At 43.5% G+C, this 19,200-nt stretch overlaps 1 protein-coding gene and 1 long non-coding RNA gene across 2 annotated transcripts in view; one reads left to right on the top strand and one right to left on the bottom strand.

The window, feature by feature from the left end:
* The window catches only part of DIPK2B (divergent protein kinase domain 2B), a 32,244-nt gene extending 26,224 nt beyond the window's left edge, over positions 1-6,020 (top strand). The window contains exons 4-5 of the mRNA XM_045009822.1: positions 3,572-3,860; positions 5,078-6,020. Coding sequence (XP_044865757.1) covers positions 3,572-3,860; positions 5,078-5,418 — 630 coding nt within the window. The 3' untranslated portion in view covers positions 5,419-6,020. The remainder of the gene's footprint in view (positions 1-3,571; positions 3,861-5,077) is intronic.
* A 6,356-nt stretch (positions 6,021-12,376) lies between these two features.
* Positions 12,377-18,169, bottom strand: LOC123358523. The gene is made up of 3 exons (XR_006575745.1): positions 17,901-18,169; positions 15,532-15,804; positions 12,377-13,673 (listed from the first exon to the last, which is right to left on the bottom strand). It is a non-coding gene; the product is annotated as an uncharacterized LOC123358523 (long non-coding RNA).
* Positions 18,170-19,200: the final 1,031 nt, after the last annotated feature.

The raw sequence follows: 19,200 nt of genomic DNA on the forward strand, positions 1-19,200 counted from the left end.
TCCAGCACCTCCTGCTAACCAGTGTCTTCCTACCGGTGCCTGCTTCCTTCTGATCTCCACCACTTATAGCACTTCAGGCCCCGCGTCCCTCCCGGACCCTGGTGCCCCTTACTTTGGGGTGCTGCCCCACAGCAGTGCCCCACAGTCTGGGTCTCCCCTCCCCAAGGAACCCCAATCCCCTAAGCCCACCTTGCCTCAGTGACCCACTGCCAGTCCTCATCTAGCCCCTTCACTCAGGGGCAAACTGCAGTCTGAAGTGGCCACTCATCATCAGCAAGGGGGGTTGGACCTGCTGCCTTTCTAGCCCCAGCTGCCTCCCTGCAGCCCAGGGCTGGCCCACAACATTTTGGCACATGAGGCGGGGAGTTCAAATGACGCCCCCATGACCCCTCGCTTGGGCCAAAACTTTGAAAGGTCTCAATTCTGCCTTCCTCCAGTTCTACTCCTCTCATGGTACTGCTCTGCTACCTACCCCAATAACAGAGAACTAACAACTTAAAATGCCTTGTTCAAAAATTTAAGTAACACAACTTTCAAACACCTGAACAGCAAATGTAACTTTCCTTGTCTGCATAGTAAACACTGGCATTTTTATCTGTTTGAATAATCAAAGTGGTGCTTTCCATGCCTCCTTTGTTGCAAAGATTTGAACTGCTTTCTGAAGGTCCATAGTCTGGGCCAGCTCATGCTCTATCAAGATGGTTGCAAGGCCGACCAGCCTCTCCTGTGTCATTGTGGAATGTAGATGTGTTTTTATTAACTTCAGCTTGGAGAAGCTGCGTTCTCCACTGGCAGCTGTTACAGGATGTGTTAGAAGTATGCGCAGAGCAACAAAAGCATTTGGAAAGAGGGTGGTCATCTTATTTGTGCACATATATTCCAGAACAGCCTTTGGAGCTGATCCTGCTGAAATGTATCTTGAAAGGGCTTTCAGTCATCACCTAAATCACTTGCATCAATATCGCGTATGTCATCATGTCTCAACACTGTCTCTAGTGTCCTGCATTGCTGATGTAGGTCTTCTTCAGGTATAGTGAGGAGTTTTGGAATATCGTACAACATCCCAAATATAAAGCTGTGTTCCTTGAGCTGCATGAAACATTCTTCAGCTGACTGTATTGCACAATCTAGCACCTGGTTAAAGAATTCAACTTTGAATTGTTGTTTGGGGTCTCTTATGGGATTATCCCTTGCCTCATAATCAAAATGTCGTCTTCTTCGGTGACTCTTGTATTCCTGAATGGGTGGGAAAATTGCTTCAGTGTGAAGTTCCTGTGCCAATTTCTGTGCACTCTTCAGAACGTTTTGAAGTCCCTCATCTGACCGGTAAGACTGTAGGTATGACTTTGCTTTGTCCAGTTGTTCCATTGCTCCAGATATATCAAGATCAACACCTTGGAGTCTCTTGCTTATAACATTTATTTCAAACCGTATGTCATGCCACAACACTAAGCCACCCAGAAATTTGAAGTTATATATGTTTCTGGTGATTCCATTTCCTTCTGCCCCTGTTCTCCCACGAACAGTTCCTGTCATAGCATTAATCTCCATAATGGCAACTATGGCATCATCTATCTTCCCAATTTGGTGTTTGATAGGCTTTATCGCCTCCACTCAACTTTCCCATCATGTGCCACTCAGTGGTTTCAGTGTCAGAGAGGATGTTCCCAGATGTTGCTTCAAAATTTGCCATCAATGAGTTGATGCAGAGAAAAATACATAGATGCTTTGAATTATATTTAAAAAATCAGCAGCCTCACTAGAAGCTGATGCTGCATCACTGACCACCAAGTTAAATGAATGAACTGCATGGGACGAAAAAAGCTCGAGGGTTTAACTCTTAGATCTCTGTCTGTGCTCCTCTGTTCTTTCCTCTCATGTTGGCACCATTATCGTAGCCCTGACCTCTCATGTCAGCTATTGCAACTCCCGTATCTTCCAGCTTTTTAAGAAGCACATTTGTCATACCAGCTCCTGTAATATCATCAATGTCAATACATTCTAGACAATGCTCTCTGACTGTCACCATTGCAGGGACATTTTCACTAGGTTCTGTTGTTACAAAACGCACCATTAAAATCATTTGTTCCATATGGCTGATGTCAGGTGTGCAGTCCAGAATAACAGAGTAATATCTTGCTGACTTCAGATCTGCCACAATCTTCTATTTGACTTTTGTTGCCAGTAACTATATGATCTCATTTTGAATTGTTTTGCCAAGGTAGTGGTGTGTGTACATTTCTTGGGTGGTGACTCCCTTAGATGCTTCTGGAGTACAGCATCAAACTCAGCCATCAGCTCCACAATTTTGAGGAAGTTTCCATTGTTTGGCACATAGAGCCAGCATTCTGGGTTTTTGAGTACATAAGCCATGGCCTCTCCACTTTGTCACCATTGGGGATTTCACACCAGTAAAGTGTTGGATGGACACTTCCATTTTCATTGTCTTTGGGGAAAATGAAGTTTTTCACTTGCTGTGGCCCATACAGTACAAGGAAGTCCCTCAGGCTACTGCTCAAGTGGGTCCACAGTCCTGGATCATCTAGACTTAAGGAACTAAACTCAGCAGCAGCTGTTTATTGCGCCTCTACCACACTCTTCTCTGATCTACACTTTTTTTCAGGTACAGAAGAGGCTCCTCCTCCTCCTCTCTCTCCCCGCAGCTCCTGCTACTTTCTGTTGTTCCCTCTCACTTTTTCTCCTGCCTGTCTGTTAATGTCTCTTGTGCCCTCCTTCCTCCAGCACAGCACTCCACCATCCCTGTGCATCAAGAGCAGAGAGAATACATATGCACCAGCAGCAGTCATAGGAGGATTTAGCAAGGCAGGAGAAAAAACATCTTTCACCTGCTATGCTAGTTTTATTTAAAACATCTGGATCCTAGTGGCACACACACACACACACACACCCAACAGTCTGGCACCTGAGGTGGCCGCCTCAGTTTGCCTCATGGTAAGGCCAGCCCTGCTGCAGCCCTAGTACCTTCCCTGGCCTTTAGCAAGGCCTCAGCCTGGGGACTCACCAGGCCAGAGCTCTTCAGCTCTGCCTGCCTTTCCCCAACTCTGCTCTGCCTCAGGTACTCTGCTTGGTCTCCCAGGCAGCCTGGTCCTCCCTGCTCCCCAGCTGGAGCAAGTGTCTCTTCTTCCACTCTCTCAGCCTGCCCTTTTATCAGGGCCAGCTGTGTCCTAATTTGGTGCAACCACACCTATGACTGACTCCCCAACGAGCCTCCCTTGGCTGCTTTTAACCCATTCCTAACTGGAGCAGGGTGACCACCCCACTACACACACACACTTTACTGCCAGGGGCGGCTCCAGGCCCCAGCATGCCAAGCGCGTGCGTGGGGCGGCATGCCGCTGGGGGCGCTCTGCCGGTCGCCGGGAGGGCGGCAGGTGGCTCCGGCGACCAGCAGAGCGCCCCCCGCGGCGTGCCGCCGTGCTTGGGGCGGCGAAATCGCTAGAGCCGCCCCTGTTTACTGCATATTCCTGGAGACTCTGTATGTGTGCATCACCACATACGCACCTCAGAATTTACAGTGACTAGATCCATTATTTTCCTTCTTTTCCCACAGATTTTCCCAGAAGCGGAGGGATGGCCATTTCCAAAGTATTTGGGGTCCTGTGGCCGGCTGATTGTCACTGCCAGCACCAGGCCTTTAAAGGAGTTCTACAGCTCTCCTCCTGAGGTGGCAGCAGATCTGGCTCTCCAGCTCCTCTCTATTGTCAGTTCCATGAGGAACAATGACATGAACTATTTCTTTTATTTCGTCAAGGTTGATGCTGGCACATTTGGCATTTTTAACAATGGGCTTCTGTTCATCCGGGATGCCAGCACACTGGGAGTCATTGACAAGCAGGAAGGTACTCAGTATGATCTCTGAATAAGCATCTGTCATAGGAGGATTTAGCAAGGCAGGAGAAAAAACATCTTTCACCTGCTATGCTAGTTTTATTTAAAACATCAGAAATTGCTCAGTAAATTGGATAATTAAAAGTTCAAGAGGAGAAATTTACTGCCAATAAAAACAGAACCAGCTCCTGCAGGGCTTAGCTCTGTATTCAGAATGTTACAGACCTTTCACTGGTACCGTAAATGGTGCTGTGACTACCACTACATTAAAGAGCATTGGAACAGTTTTTGTAGCACTACACAGCTACACACTGGTAATATCTGTATCTAGCGACAGTGGACGACACAGAAATATTTGAATGCTAATATTCAACAGCTTCCACTTCTTTCTTTAAAAACTGGTGTCACAAAAAAATTAATTTACAGACAGAAACTTCACAGGCCTATCTCAGTTTTAAATATTTGGCCAAATCCCTTAGATCCTTCCAGGCCATTTTATCCCATTGACTTTAGAATTATTAACAAAGGAAAACCCCTTTCTGTCAGTTTGTCTTCAGTTCAAGCTCTGCCTTTCACCAGGCAAACTGTGAAGTTAGACACCATCAAAACTAGAGCTGGGCAAAGAGTATTCATCTAATAAACTTAACACATTTCACATTTTTTCCCCCACACTTAAAAAAATGCATTCAGCTTCTGCAGTCATCTGAATAATTCTCAAGTGGTCACAAATTTATACTGATTTTGTGAAAATCTTCTAGTGAAACCTTCAGTTCTATCTCTTTCGCATTATTGGTCCAGCTCCAATCAGATCACCTCTTGTTGAGTCTTACTGGTTTGGGATGAAATGAAAAATTGAGGCCTTAAGTACTTGCGGCAATTTCTATAGGAATTTCAAGTTTCAGCTCAGTATTTACGTTGTACTCAAGTTCCTCTGCTATTTTAATGGAATGCATTATTCTTCTCCCCCGTCTATAAAACACTGCGGGGTAGCAATGAGTTCTTTTCACCTCAACCTTTCAGAGACATATATGCATTTCAGAAGTGTGGAAAATGACCCTATACATACAGCCTATAAAGTGCTTTGGGTCAAAAGGTGCTAAATTAACCGAGGTTATTATTAACATAGGTATACACTATTTTAAATGACGTTTTCTTACCAAAATTACAAGCATGTATTATTATAAAAGATTTGTACATTTCTAACAAATGTTTTTGTTGCCTTTATTAGGTCTCCAGATGACTGATGGGCAACAGGAGTATAAAGACATATTTAGCTGTTTGGCTTCGGACTGCCAGTCTGCATTTCCCTCCTGTAATTCAGTCACAGAGAAGCAGAGCCTCATCATGGTGTGTCAAGAGCTTCTGCCTAAGCTCCTACAGGGAAAATTCCTCCAACCTGTTCAGGAGAAAATAGACAGGTTCCTAAGGCTCTGTGCAGACAGCTTCAGAGCAGACCAGGAAGTCAATGATGCTGCTGGAAAGTTGATAGAGCTCTTGAAATCTTTGCAATCTTGTGATTCCCATTTTGCCTACCGCTACCCTGACTGCAAATACAGTGACAAATACTAACGGCTGAGAGAAAGCTCTTCCTGAAAGAGTGGGGTGATGTGCAAACAGCTCAGCTCTCACAGAAAGTGAAGAGGCTTCAGGATGGAGATGAAAGGAGGATTCATAGAAGCCCTGGCTTCCTAGCATGATACCAGAGAAAGGCAGCACAACACATGCAGGGTTTACATCTGACTCAGACACATCACATTGGTGTGTTTGGTATGATGTGAAGTCTTCACTTAAGTGTTATAACATTTCTTGAATGACCCGAGTTAAGAGATGAATAAATCTTATTAATGCATTTTGGTCTTAGAGGAATTTTCCATGGCAGCCATAAAGAGAAATTAAATACTAAGCCATCTTGGTCACAACTAGGTGGAGTCGTATACTGGCAGATAACACAGATCCTGCTGATAAAGACTATACAAATTATATGAGATGGATGGAAACATTTAAGACTGTCCTTGTGGGGCTATATTAATGCCATAAAAATGATCTTATCTGAATTGAATTATCTGATCGGTTTGCTACCATGATGTTACTATTATGATTGCCAATTAATTTGATGTTATATGGGATGGAAAGAAGCAATAGATAGCATTAAAGAGCCGAAAGCTCCCCTTTCTTTTATGTCTTCATTTCTCTAACTCCCAATTGCATAGCACGATTTTTAATCTTTGCTGGGTTGAGAGATGGCAATTGGCATGTAAGGCAGTGTCTACACTGCACCGTAGTGCAGACTACACAGGTGTGAATGGCAGAGCACACCAAAGACTTGCCATCTAAGTGCCCTGTGGGTACGCTGCTGGTGCAAACTAAAAGGCACCTATGTTTGCATTAACATAGTCCTCTTTCTAAGAATCCTTTTTTTTTTAAGACAGAAAAGCCCTCAGATCTGATTCAACTAAAGTGTATTTTTCACTTTCTCCCCAATACAATCCCAGTACAATTTTCAAAACAGTCAAAATACTTGTATTTCACTTGCAACTCTGTTGAAGGCAGACACCAGCTGGCTTCAAGTAAATCTCCATTTAGTTAAATCCTCATGTTTGCATTGAAAAATCTCTTTTCCCTAGAAATTATGGTTTAACTCAAGGCATTTGTACCTTCGCAGTTGTGTTGATAGAGGATTAACTGCCCTCGTAACACCCCTGCGCGGCGGGGGAGTATTATTATAGAGTTAGGGCCAAAGATAAGTAAGTGTCTACATCCACTTGACTTAGGCACCACTGATGGTCTCAAAACCCAGCTGCCACCTAAGCCCGTATGTGCCTATGTTTTCACCAGCTGGCATTTGCAAAGCTGCCACCCCCCAGCTTGTGAGCTGCTCCAAGCGTCAATTGTGTATGTAGATTACTATGACTGTAGATTAAAACAAGGTATTATAGGCATAAATTAGACATGCAAATATACTCCCATTTTTGCATGTTCAGTTACATGCCTGATCTTGTGAAAATCAGATCCATGAATTCGCTTTCCCATTATCACTCCTGACACAAAATAGTAAGTGCACCATTCACTCTTAAGAAGTGGAAACATTTTTAAATAATCTGAAGGCAAATTTAGCTGTAAGCCCAGATATTATCACAGCAGAAATGTTTTAATATATAGTAAAAGCAATTGTGCAGCCCTCTTCTATGACTTCAGTCTATTTCTACACCATGGCTGGGTTCCAGTAAGGAGAAAGTACTGTTCGCCTAGACCCAGAAGGCTGATTAGCAATCTGTTTTCAACAGTTTTTCTTTAACCCCTTTCTATCTAAAAAATTTTCAGTCTGTGATTTTACTTGATAATTAAACAAATTAAATATGTCTGCCCCCTACCGTCAGTAGCGAGAATTTCTCCAGTGAAGAGGGAACTGCCTTGCCATCCTGTATTCAAGGAACAATGCATTTAAAAAGAGGAACAAAATCTTGTATGTAGTTTTATCAGAAAAAAATTAATTGTTGCCAGTGAAGGTAACTCTAGGATCAGTAGTAAACTGATTTTCAATTAGCAATAGAAGTAAGGGTTTAATGCAATTCAACAGAGTAAGGAAGGCTACAAAATGTCAAGGAAGAGGTGGGCGAAAGATCTTGGCTAGGTCATGTGAGCTCAGCCAGAGAATTTCCAAGCCATAGAACTGTGGCAAGTTCTTTGAGAAATCACTTGGTGCCATGGTATAACACAGCCTGAGCCTGTGGCCAGCAGCACCATAACACTTGCAAAATCTCTTTCTTCCTTGGCAATCCCTTGCCCTACTTTCAAACCAGGAGCAGCATCTTATTTCAGGTCCAAATCCTGCATCCACTGACACAGTTGGGAGCTTTTCCATTTGCCTCAGCGGGAGGAGGATCAGGTCCCCAGATACCAGCCCTGCTAACATTGTATCCTAAAATATGATACACAGAAATGAAAACTGCAATAGTCCTGCATTGCCAGATGCACAAGAACAACTTTAAGCTAAGAGAAGCTTTTAGACATACAGCATCTGTTCTTACGGGCCTGATCCAAGTCCATTAAAGTAAATAGGAGTCTTTCCATTGACTTCAGTGGATTTTGGTTCAGGCTCATAAAAGCTTTTCTTGGTTCGCCTCAATATGAGAAATGTAAAAAAGCAGTACCCAAGGTTGTGAGTTCAATCCTTGAGGGGGCCACTTAGGGAACTAGAGTAACAATCTACCAGGGGATGAGTCTTGCTTTGAGCAAAGGGTTGGAGTAGATGACATCCTGAGGTCCTTTCCAACCCTAATATTCTATGTTTTGTTTTTTTTAAGGAAGTAGAGCTTTGTTCCCAATAAGTTTTCCTTTGAGTGTGGTGACTTAGGAAGATTGGACTCACATAAGAGTAGGGCTGTGATGTGCCAGCCACCAAATTAGTTTATGGCTTTCAGAGCAATCACTGTCCTAAACTGAATCTCTAAAGAGTGTTTCTTTGTTCTTTTGACACTGCCAATTTTTTTTTTTTTTTGGCAGTCAGACCAGGGAATCACTGCCCACCCTTTAGAAACTGATTCAATCAGGCCTTGAAGCATTAGTAAGCCAGGCTCCAAAAGGTTGTGAAATTCATTTATAAATGGCAATTATTTTAAACCTAACCCCTCCTAAAAGTTTGCTCTTGAGTGACTTTTTCCTCAAAGCGGAGTTATTTCTGACAGCAAGTTTGTGCTGGTCTTACACACTGTTCCTGACATAACTTTAAATGTGCTTTGTCCTATAAGCAGCAGCTGTTGTCTCCAGATCGGGCTAATAAATGCAACAACTTTTGCGGTAACTTAGCATTCCTTCAGAATGCTTCCTTTATACACAGGCACCTACATTTTGCAACCTTCTGTGGACTGCCCCCAGGCAGAGGACCCTGGACTTCCAGGATCTGAGACCCTGAAGCAGTCTGCTGCAGAGCTGGGAGTCCAAAAGCCCTGGGAGCTCTGGCTCAGCAGCAGTGCTCCCAGGGCTTCCAGGCTCCCTGCCAGAAGGGCCTGGGACAGCTTCCAGGATCTGCAGCATGTGTCAGTGTTTCTGAAGTGAATTTTTTTTTTTTTCAGGATTTCCAGTTTGTGCGAAATTTTGAAAAATGTGATTTAGTTCTGACTCAGAATGGAGCCAAATCGTGAAATACTGAGATTTCCCATGAAGCAGGAAATCCTGAGTTTTAGCTCTACTGGAGACTTCCTCACTGTCCTTTGTCCCAGTTTTTTGTTTAAAAGTCGGCTTTGTGGCAACAGAGTCTACCAATACAAATATAGCTTTCCTGGAATAGCTTCTTTAATGGCATATTCCAATAAGCTCATGTCTCTCTGGGACAGCACTTGGATATACGAACCTTTAGCAAGTGTTATTCCCCTTTTTTCATCCACCCTAAATAATTGTTTTCCTTCACTTCTCTCCTAAATCCTTCTTGTTCTTCCAAATTTCACTCGATCAGTTACATAAGATCAGCCATCCTGGGTCAGACCAATGGTCCAGCTAAACCAACTAGCCTTTCTCTGACAGTGGCCGCTACTGGAGCTTTCGGGGGAGCATATAGTTGAAGTGACCCCTCCTCACCCAGCTTCTGGCAGTCAGACATTTAGGGTCACTCTGAGCATGTAGTTGCATCCCTGATCATCTTGGCTAATAGCCATTGATGGATCCATCTTCCTTGACTATATGTAGTTCTTTTTTGAACCCGGGGCACTTTTGGACATCCCATGACAATGAGTTCCACAGATTAAGCATGCACTGTGTGAAAAAGTACTTCTTTTTTTTCATATTAAACTGGCTGCCTCTTAATTTTATCAGATGACCCCTGAATTTCATATCGTGGGAAAGGGTAAAAACACTTCTGTATGCATTTTTCCTCGCTATTCATGATTTTATAGACCTCTATCATATGTACCCTTAGTTGTCTCTTTTTGTAAACTGAACAATGGCATTATAATATTTTCTGTTTTATTTTCTATCCCTTTTCTAATAGTTCATAACATTCTGTTAGCCTTTTTGATTGCTGCTGAGCACTGAGCCAAAGTTTTCAAAGAACTATACACAGCGATTCCAAGATCTCTTTCTTGAGTGGAACAGCTCATTTAGAACCCATCACTGTATGTGTAAAATTGGGATTATTTCTTCCAATGTGCATTACTTTGCACTTATCAATGTTGAATTCCAATTGCCATTTTGTTGCCCAGTCACCCAGTTTTATGAGATCCCTTTTAACTCTTCGCAGTCAGATTTAGACTTAACTATCTTGAATAATTTTGTATCATCTGCAAACTTTGCCACTTCACTATTTATGCCCTTTCCCAGATAATTGAACTGTACAGTTCCCAGTATATATCCTGTTTACTTCTCTCCATTGTGAAAACTGACCATTTATTCCAACCATTTGTTTCCTGTTTTTAACCAGTTACTGATTCAGGAGAGAACTTTCTCTGTTACCCCATTACTACTTAGTTTCCTTAAGAGCCTTTCGTGAGGGACCTTGTCAAAAGCTTTTTAAAAATCCAAGTACACTATATTGACTGGATCACCCTTATTGACATCCACAGAGAATTCCAATAGATTGACAAGGCATGACTTCCCTTTACAAAACCCTTGTTGACTCTTCCCAACAAATCATGTTTATGTGTGTTTCTGATAATTCTGCTCTTTGCTATAGTTTCTACCAATTTGCCAGGTACACAAGGTAGGCTCACCAGTCTGTACTTGCTGTGATCTCATCTGATGCCCTTTTAAAAAATTGTTGTTACATTAGCTCCCTTCCAGTCATCTGCTAGAGTGGCTTGTTTCAGCAATAGGTTGCATACCACAGTTAGTAATTCTGCAGTTTCATATTTGAGTTCCTTCATAACTCTTGGGTGAATACCAGCTGGTCCTGGTCACTTATTACTATTTATCAATTTTTTCCAAAACCATCTCTATTGACACCTCAATCTGGGACAGTTCTGCAGATTTGCCACCTAAAAAGTATGGCTCAGATGAGGGGATCTCCCCCACATCCTCTGTAGTAAAGACCAATGCAAAGAATTCATTTAGCTTTTCTGCAATAGCCTTGTCTTCCTTGAGTGTTTCTTTAACATCATAGTCATCTAGCAGCCGGCCCCACTACCTGTTTGGCAGGCTTGCTGCTTCTGATGTACTTTAAGAAAATTCTTACTATTTTTTGTTGTCTTTAACTAGTGCCTTCTCAAATTCTTTCTTGGCCTGCTTTTTGTTTTTTTACAGGTGAAGTGTAAAAGGTCTGCACACCTTCCTATTATTCTCACTAGGATTTGACTTCCAAATTTTGGAAGGATGTCTTTTTTCCCCCAATGGCCTCCATTATTCTGATGTTTAGTCATGATGACATTCTTCTGGTCCTCTTACTGTCTTTTCTGATTTGGGGGGTGTGACGTTCCCCTGGTGTTATCTGGACCAGTGATCTAATAGTCACTGCAATTCTTGACTCTGGGAGCCAGGCTTACCCTGCTCTGCTGTGAGAACCCCCACTCCAGGGCTGTCCATGCACAGCCTCTGGCATGTAAACTGTTTGAATTGTGCAACCGAATGACACTAGCCAATATCACCGGTCCCAGACACAACCCTAGGAACCTCCGTCTTGCAGTGTCCAGTTATGCCTGCTGGACGCTGCAAGCTTATATAAGTGTGTGGCCACACTTGATGACCAGCGCTGCAGCACCAGCGCTGGAATCCTTATTCCCCATGCTGAGTGAGGTGTACGGCCAGCGCTGCAGCCAGGGAGTTGCAGCGCTGGAAGTGCCCTGCAGGTGTGGCCACTTACTAATTGCAGCGCTGGTGGAGGCTTTCCAGCGCTGCAACTCGCCAGTGTAGCCATACCCTAAGTTTGTCAATTTAACAAAGAAATTGATAAATATCAGGTTTGTTATCCCAAGGGGAGTCTCTGACATGCTTCAAGCCAAATGCACTGCTTCAGGTAGAATAAATAAACACATTTATTAACTACAAAAGATAGATTTTAAGTGATTATAAGTCAAAGCATAACAGGTCAGATTTGGTCAAATGAAATAAAAGCAAAACACATTCTAAGCTGATCTTAACACTTTCAATGTCCTTACAAACTTAGATGCTTCTCACCACAGGCTGGCTGGTTGCGCTCCCTTCAGCAAAGCTCTCCCCTTTGATCAGCGCTTCAGTTGCTTGGTCGTGGTGTGTGTAGGATGATGGAGGTGGAAGAGAGGGAGAGCATGGCAAATGTCTCTCCCTTTTATCAGGTTCTTTCTTCACTCTTGGCTTTACCCTCCCCCCCACCTTCAAAGTCAGGTGAGCATTACCTCATCACAGTACCAAACTGACCAAAGGACCAGGGGAGGGGGTGGTGGGTGACTCACTCAAGAGTCCAACAGATCCTTTGTTGCTGCCTAGGCCAGTGTCCTTTGTGCCTGTGAGGCTGGGCTGGGTTTGTCCCATACATGCCCTGATGAGGTGTGAACTGCTTCTCTGCTTTTGCAGAGGTTTTGCCTGGGCTTGTTTTAGGCTATGAGGACACATTTTCAGCCTCATAACTATATACATGAAATTACAACCTATAACATAATTACTATAACAATTACTGTAACAACAATGCTCAGTGCATCATGAGCCTTCCGAAGACACCCAACACGATCAACTTTGCATTGGCTACCACACAATCATATTATAAGGATGAACATGGGGGTGAAGGGTGTTGTCCCTCCACCCCCAAGGTACAGAGCTTCACAGAGGTATATATTTAGCCTTAGTCTCCATTATGCTGTTTTTAAATAGTCTTCATATTGCATGCAGGCATTTAACCCTTGTGACAGCTCCTTTAATTTGCATCTAACAAGTGTCCTCAGTTTTGGGAAGTTCCCCTTTTTAAATTAAATGTTACTGTGAGTGAGTGTGAGTGTGTATTATCCTCCCTACAAGGATGTTAAATTTAATTAAATTGCATCCAACGAAGTGGGTATTCACCCACGAAAGCTCATGCTCCAAAACTTCTGTTAGTCTATAAGGTGCCACAAGACTCTTTGCTGCAATTAAATTATTGTCACTACTACTGAGTGGTTCAGCTATAGTTTTCTCTTGGACCAGATCCTGTGTTCCACTTAGGGCTAAATCAAGAACTGCCTCTTCTCTTGTGGGTTCTTTCAATGATGTTCTTAACGCTAAGCTAATTACCCATTTACCCACCCACCAACTCTTTAAGATAAAGATAGCTACCAGAGCATTGTCCCAACCACTAATGTACAACGGTCTTTTATAGACCATTCTTTTGTTGAATGCACAGCATATGCTAACAGCATTTGTTCAAGTGGGTCTTTGAACGGAGCATGTTATAGCATATTGTACTTTAACTTATTCATTTATTGTGTTAAAGACGACACACTTCCATTAAGTAATGCAATGGATTTGTTTTCTGTTGGACCAACAATTACCAGTGTAAAATGGTTTCCAGAAGTGGAAATATGATCTCTCTCTGCATAGGTACCAACTCTGTTTTTCACAAGGAAAAAATGGTGGGTGCTTAGCACCCACTGGCAGTCCCCCTGTCAGCACCTCACCTTCCCCGGGCCCCACCAATCAGCACCTCCCCCTCCCTCCCCATTCCTCCTGCATGCCGCAATCAGCTGTTTTGTGGTGTGCAGGAGGCTGGTGGGGAGGAACGAGGATGCGGCATGCTCAGGGGAGGGGATGGAACGGGGCGGGAAAGAGCAGGGTGGAAAAAGGTGGGTCAGGGTGTGGCCTTGAGGGAAAGGGTGGAGTTGGGGCAGGGCCTGGGGTCGAGCACCCCCAGCATAATGGAAAGTCGATGCCTGTGTCTCTCTGACTGTCAGTCCCTGGATGGGAAGGAGAGAGGAAAAGGAAGAGAAGTAGAATAAAACAGTATTAGTATTTTGAATGACTTTCCTCTGTTTATACAGTTTTTAAAATGTGCAACATACATGCAAATATTTTTGGAATCTCTACCTTTCAGTATTGAAGATATACAATAATACACAAAGTAAAACAAGCCTGATAATTTCTATTATGAACCATGCAATATTCCCATCACATAGATATGCAAGTTTATTTTTCAATTAGAGAAAGCTGAAATCCTGCTTAATTGTACTGCTCCCACTCTTCATGTTAATTTTTCTGTTCAAACATAGCCAACATTTAGGGATTAGGATTGACTTCTGAGGTTGGCTTATGTGCCAGAGGTTATATAAATATTACTATCAGAGGGGTAGCCGTGTTAGTCTGGATCTGTAAAAGCAGCAAAGAGTCCTGTGGCATTAAACAAAGACTGTGAATGGCTTGCCAACTACAAAACCAGTTTCTCCTCCCTTGGTTTTCACACCTCAGCTGCTAGAAGAGGGCCTCATCCTCCCTGATTGAACTAACCTCATTATCTCTAGCCTGCTTCTTGCTTGCATATATATATATATACCTGCCCCTGGAAATTTCCACTACATGCATCCGATGAAGTGGGTATTCACCCACGAAAGCTCATGCTCCAATACGTCTGTTAGGCTTTGGCTACACTTACACTTCAAAGCGCTGCCGCGGCAGCGCTTTGAAGCGCTAAGTGTAGTCAAAGCACCAGCGCTGGGAGAAAACTCTCCCAGCGCTGTCCGTACTCTCCCAGCGCTGGGGCTCTGACTACACTGGCGCTTTGTAGCGCCGCAATTTGCAGCGCTGCAGAGGGTGTGTTTTCACACCCTGCTGCAGCGCTGCAAATTTGTAAGTGTAGCCAAGCCCTGAGTCTATAAGGTGCCACAGGACTCTTTGCTGCTATAAATATTACTGTGCTCATAAAATGTGGTCCTTGATGATATCAGCTGGCTCTGAAAAATCCCCCTTGCCAAGTATTCTGTGTATCCTGGGTTCTTACATAGCATATCTCAAAGCCCTTTGCATTATTGTAGGACTGGAAGGGACCTCAAGAGGACTTCTAGTCTAGTCTCCTGCACACATGGCAGTATCATCTAGACCATCCCTGACCGGTGTTTGTCTAACTTGCTCTTGAAAATCTCCAATGACAGAGATTCCACAACCTCCCTAGGCAATTTATTCCAGTGCTTAACCACCCTGACAGTTAGGAAGTTTTTCCTAATGTCCAACCAAAATCACCCTTGCCACAATTTAAGCCCACTGCTTCTTGTCCTATCCTCAGATGTTAAAGAGAACAATTTTTCTCCCTCCTCCTTGTAACAGCCTTTTATGTACTTGAAAAATGTTATGTCCCCTCTCAGTCTTCTCTTCTCCAGACTAAACAAACCAATTTTTTTCAATCTTCTCTCATAGGTCATGTTTTCTAGACCTTTAATCATTTTTTGTTGCTCTCTCTGGACTTTCTCCAGTTTGTCCACATCTTTCCTGAAATGTGGCTCCCAGAACTGGACACAATACTCCAGTGTGGAATAGAGTGTAAAAACTACTTTTTGTATCTTGTTTACAATGCTTGAGTATTATAGGATGCATTTCATCAGCCCCTGGTGACCTGAAGATATCTACCTTGTCTAATTTTTAACTTGTTTTTTCCCTATTTTAGCTTCTGATCCTACCTCATTTTCACCGGCATTCACTATGTTAGACATCCACTACTAACCTTTTTGGTGAAAAGTGAAACAAAAAAAGTCATTTAGCACTTCTGCCATTTCCATGTTTTCTGTTACTCAATGAGGGGGGGAGGGAGGAAAGTAATAGGCCTACCTTGACCTTGGTTTTCCTCTTGCTTCGGGGCTGGGCTCCAATTTACTCCAATTGTCTCTTAGGGACAAGATTGGACATTTGAGTAGGTTGTGAACTCTAGTGATTTCAGCTCCACAAAGGTAGCATGGATAGAGCCTTTGATTCTTTCCAAAGTACTGGTTTAGTCGCTCATCCAGATGGCAGCATCCCAGCTCTCCCAGACTGAGGGCACAGAGGTTACGACAGCTAAGCATTGAGGATTCCTATTGTTGGGGGTTTAGGATGTCACATGCCCTGCAGGGAATGAATTGCAGCCAAACAACATTAGCCTCCTGTTATAAAGACAAACTCCCTTGCTTTAGGACGGGTGCATTTTTAAGACATCAGGATTGAGTGTAAGTACATTGTCTGAATATTACTAACATGGAGTGATGCACATGGTGACATCATCATTTGCAAGTAAACTTTACACATCTCAAATGAAAGTTTTTTCTCCTCCCAAATTCGGAAAAGCAACCGGCACTCATTTAGTACTAAAACACATGCCACATTTGGTTCTCCTAGAACTGAATCGGTTTTTGAGTTATTTGCATGCAAAGAAGTGCTTAAAATTACTCATAAAAATTTACATTTTTAACCTGTAAATTAGATTTCTGTATCTCTCACTGAATGACTAATTCAGAAATGATAGATTGTTCTTCCTTCTCTATTTGGACAAGCAAGAATAAAAGTTTGACAGCCTTCTAAAGTTTCCTTTCACCATATCCTGCTCTTGTCACCAGTTTAACCTTCCATACTTGTGCAACTAGTATATCTGTCGAAAGTAATTCTATTTTTCCCCGTAACGGAAGCAATAATAGTCATACAGGCTATAAGCCTTTCCCCTCAAGGTCACAAACATCATGGGAAACAAAACAAGAGCCATTTAAATTTAAGGAAAACCTAACCCATACATCAAAACCACTTATTTCAAAATATTTGCATCTTTAATTAGTTCTTTGCAGAATGGGATATTCTCAGAATTCTCAACCCCCAGGAGTTATAAAATCCTAGGTCAGGCCCAAAATATCATGAGATTTTTATGAATAATAAACTGTAGATGCTTTTTATATTTGCATTCTGGATGCACTTGGATCCTGTTTGCAAGCTATTGCCCGTAACGAGGAGTTCTAGAAACTGGGAGAGAGAGAGAGAGAGAGAGCGCGCTGAGATTCTTTCAATCATATGAATCTGGAAACGAGGGCCTTAAGACTAACATAAAATTGATGATAAAATCAGGAGAGTTGGCAACACTGCATGATTTTGAACTTGTTCACTTAGATGCATGAATTCGATTAACTGGTAATTTTTGCTATTTTTATCCCCTCAGTGACTAATTCAGAACTGATGGGATCTCTGTAGCAATCCCCAAGTAAAAAACAAACTAACTAAGATGAATTTCAGGGAGCAGGAGAGTTAGACGAAAACAACCACACCCAGTGACTGCTTCCATTGAGAACTCAATGTGCAGTCTATCATGTTTTAGAAAATGGGAAAAGACAACTACAGAACTGCCCAGAAGGGTTGGCTCTTAGCCATGGCTTGAGTGGGCAACATTCAATCCAACCACCAAACCAGACCACACCTTTCATAATGAAAAAAGAGACAGCCTCCTAAAAGAGAATGCAAGGGGATGAAGAGTGCTCTCTGGTGGATGAATGAGGGGAAAATATTGAATATATATGTAGCGCCCCTCTCCACCTGATTACCTCCTTTAATGGCAATCCGCTTACAGGTTCTGATGGACAGGTCTGGGTTCTTTTGGATCCCGCCACCCACTCAGCAGGGTGAATCTTGTTTTCTTTTTTGTTATGAAATTATTTGGCGGTGCCTCCACCCCCCTCGCTCCTTCCTGGCAGGGTCACCAGGGCAGCTTGGGCGGAAAATTCTAACTACAGAGGAATCCCCACTTATTTGCCAGATAGTTGGAGACTTCCAAGAAATAACACAACACATAAACATATATTCAACACAACAATTATATTAAACAGGCAACAAATACAACATAACAGTGGAAACACTATTTTTAGGGTCACCGGTGCCCACACTTAAAATACCCGTGTCTGGATGTAACAAATGTAAAACTAGTGTCCTGTTGGTAGGCGTACCTTGCTGGGGCCCTTGATGACCTATACAATTCTCTGCAGTGGTTTAGCCGTGTGGCTGACTGGGTTCAGTACAGCCCAAAAGACCCACAAGTGGGAGGAGGTGGTGAATCCCTCCACAGATGTAATAAGCGGTAGGTTATAAAATTCGCAAACCCTCACTCCCTGGCTTGAGGACACAGTTCAGGGAGTAGAGGGTCCCCAAAACAAATTCCCTGACTGACTAACTAAAGACAAGGCACTCACGATGATCTTCAGGGTTGAGGATGACGCTGGACTCCTCAGTCACTGCAGGTTGGCTGCTGTCTGCGGTCAGGGATCCTCCTCAGGCAGGAATCAGGCTGCGTCGGTCCCAGGATTTCCCCTCACCACAAAGGGGCGCAGGGCTCAATGTGTAGGTTATACAACTACCCTCATGTCCAAACTGTCGCCTCCTCGCCTAGCCTGCAGTCACGCACTCAGCAGGCAGCAGCCCTGGACTAGCAGCGCTGACCATGTGGGGACTGGTCTCACCAGGGGAGCTGGAGGCGAACCCAGCCTGGCTGGGGAAATTTCTCAGCAAGCGTAACAATTGGGAATCATCCGTGGGGAAGGAAAACCCAGCTGAGGGATCTGCGGTCAGGTCCCTAGAGGCCAGTTCTCAGGGGGAACCCTGCTTGCAGGCCTGGGACTCACCAGCCCCCCCTCACAGCCAGTCCGGCCCTTGCCCTGGCTGGCTCCAGCCTCTCCTCAAAATGGCTTCTCCCCTCTCCTCAACTCCCTGGGAGGGGCATCTCCACTCCCTATTGGTTGCTGGGCAGACTCTGAGTTTGCCTTGGCTCCTCCTCCCTGAGCTGCCAGCAGACAGAGCTCCAGGAATCTATGTAATCTCCTTGGGGGTTACATATATGCCCACAGAAAAGCTGTAAGAGGAAAAGGGACAGTGTGAATAACCAATTTTTCGGCCTAGAAAAGAATATCTGTTCCTATAGTTTGATTTTTCTTGCTGTCTTTTGGTTCCTGCACTTCTGGAGCAGAGTTTGAGGAAGTTTTTCTTTCTCCACAGGGCTTTACTTTGTGCTGAGGAAATGTTTATTCCCAGAGAATTTAACCTCTACCAATTATACTCTTTACTCCTGGGGGGCCACACTCGCCACCAGAGAAATGCTGAAATACAGCAGGTTGTTTTTTAATTACCACTCTAGCAGCGAGGTTGGGGGTTTTTGATTGCTCACATTGGCCCCAGGAGTAATCAGCAGGACCAGTGGAACCATGGGAACTAGGAAAGAAAAGTTTTCCATATCAGGGAGAGATGACATAAGCTTAGCTTTGCTCAAGAGAACTGACCTGACTCCACCTCCTCCAGTCACAAACCCTCCTTGATAACGTCTGCACAGGCCTCACTGAACCTTAGAAACCGGTCAGTTCTGAAGTTAAAACTCCTCAGGATTAGCCAGAGTCACAAGCATTAACATAATCTTTTTGTGACTTAAAGTATAAACTGCAACTGTGATTTTTAGAAAGGGCAAAGACTTTTGCAGTTGTTTAAAAGAGAAAGTGAATACGT

This window comes from Mauremys mutica, chromosome 1, assembly GCF_020497125.1.
Source record: "Mauremys mutica isolate MM-2020 ecotype Southern chromosome 1, ASM2049712v1, whole genome shotgun sequence".
Taxonomy (NCBI): Eukaryota; Metazoa; Chordata; order Testudines; family Geoemydidae; genus Mauremys; species Mauremys mutica.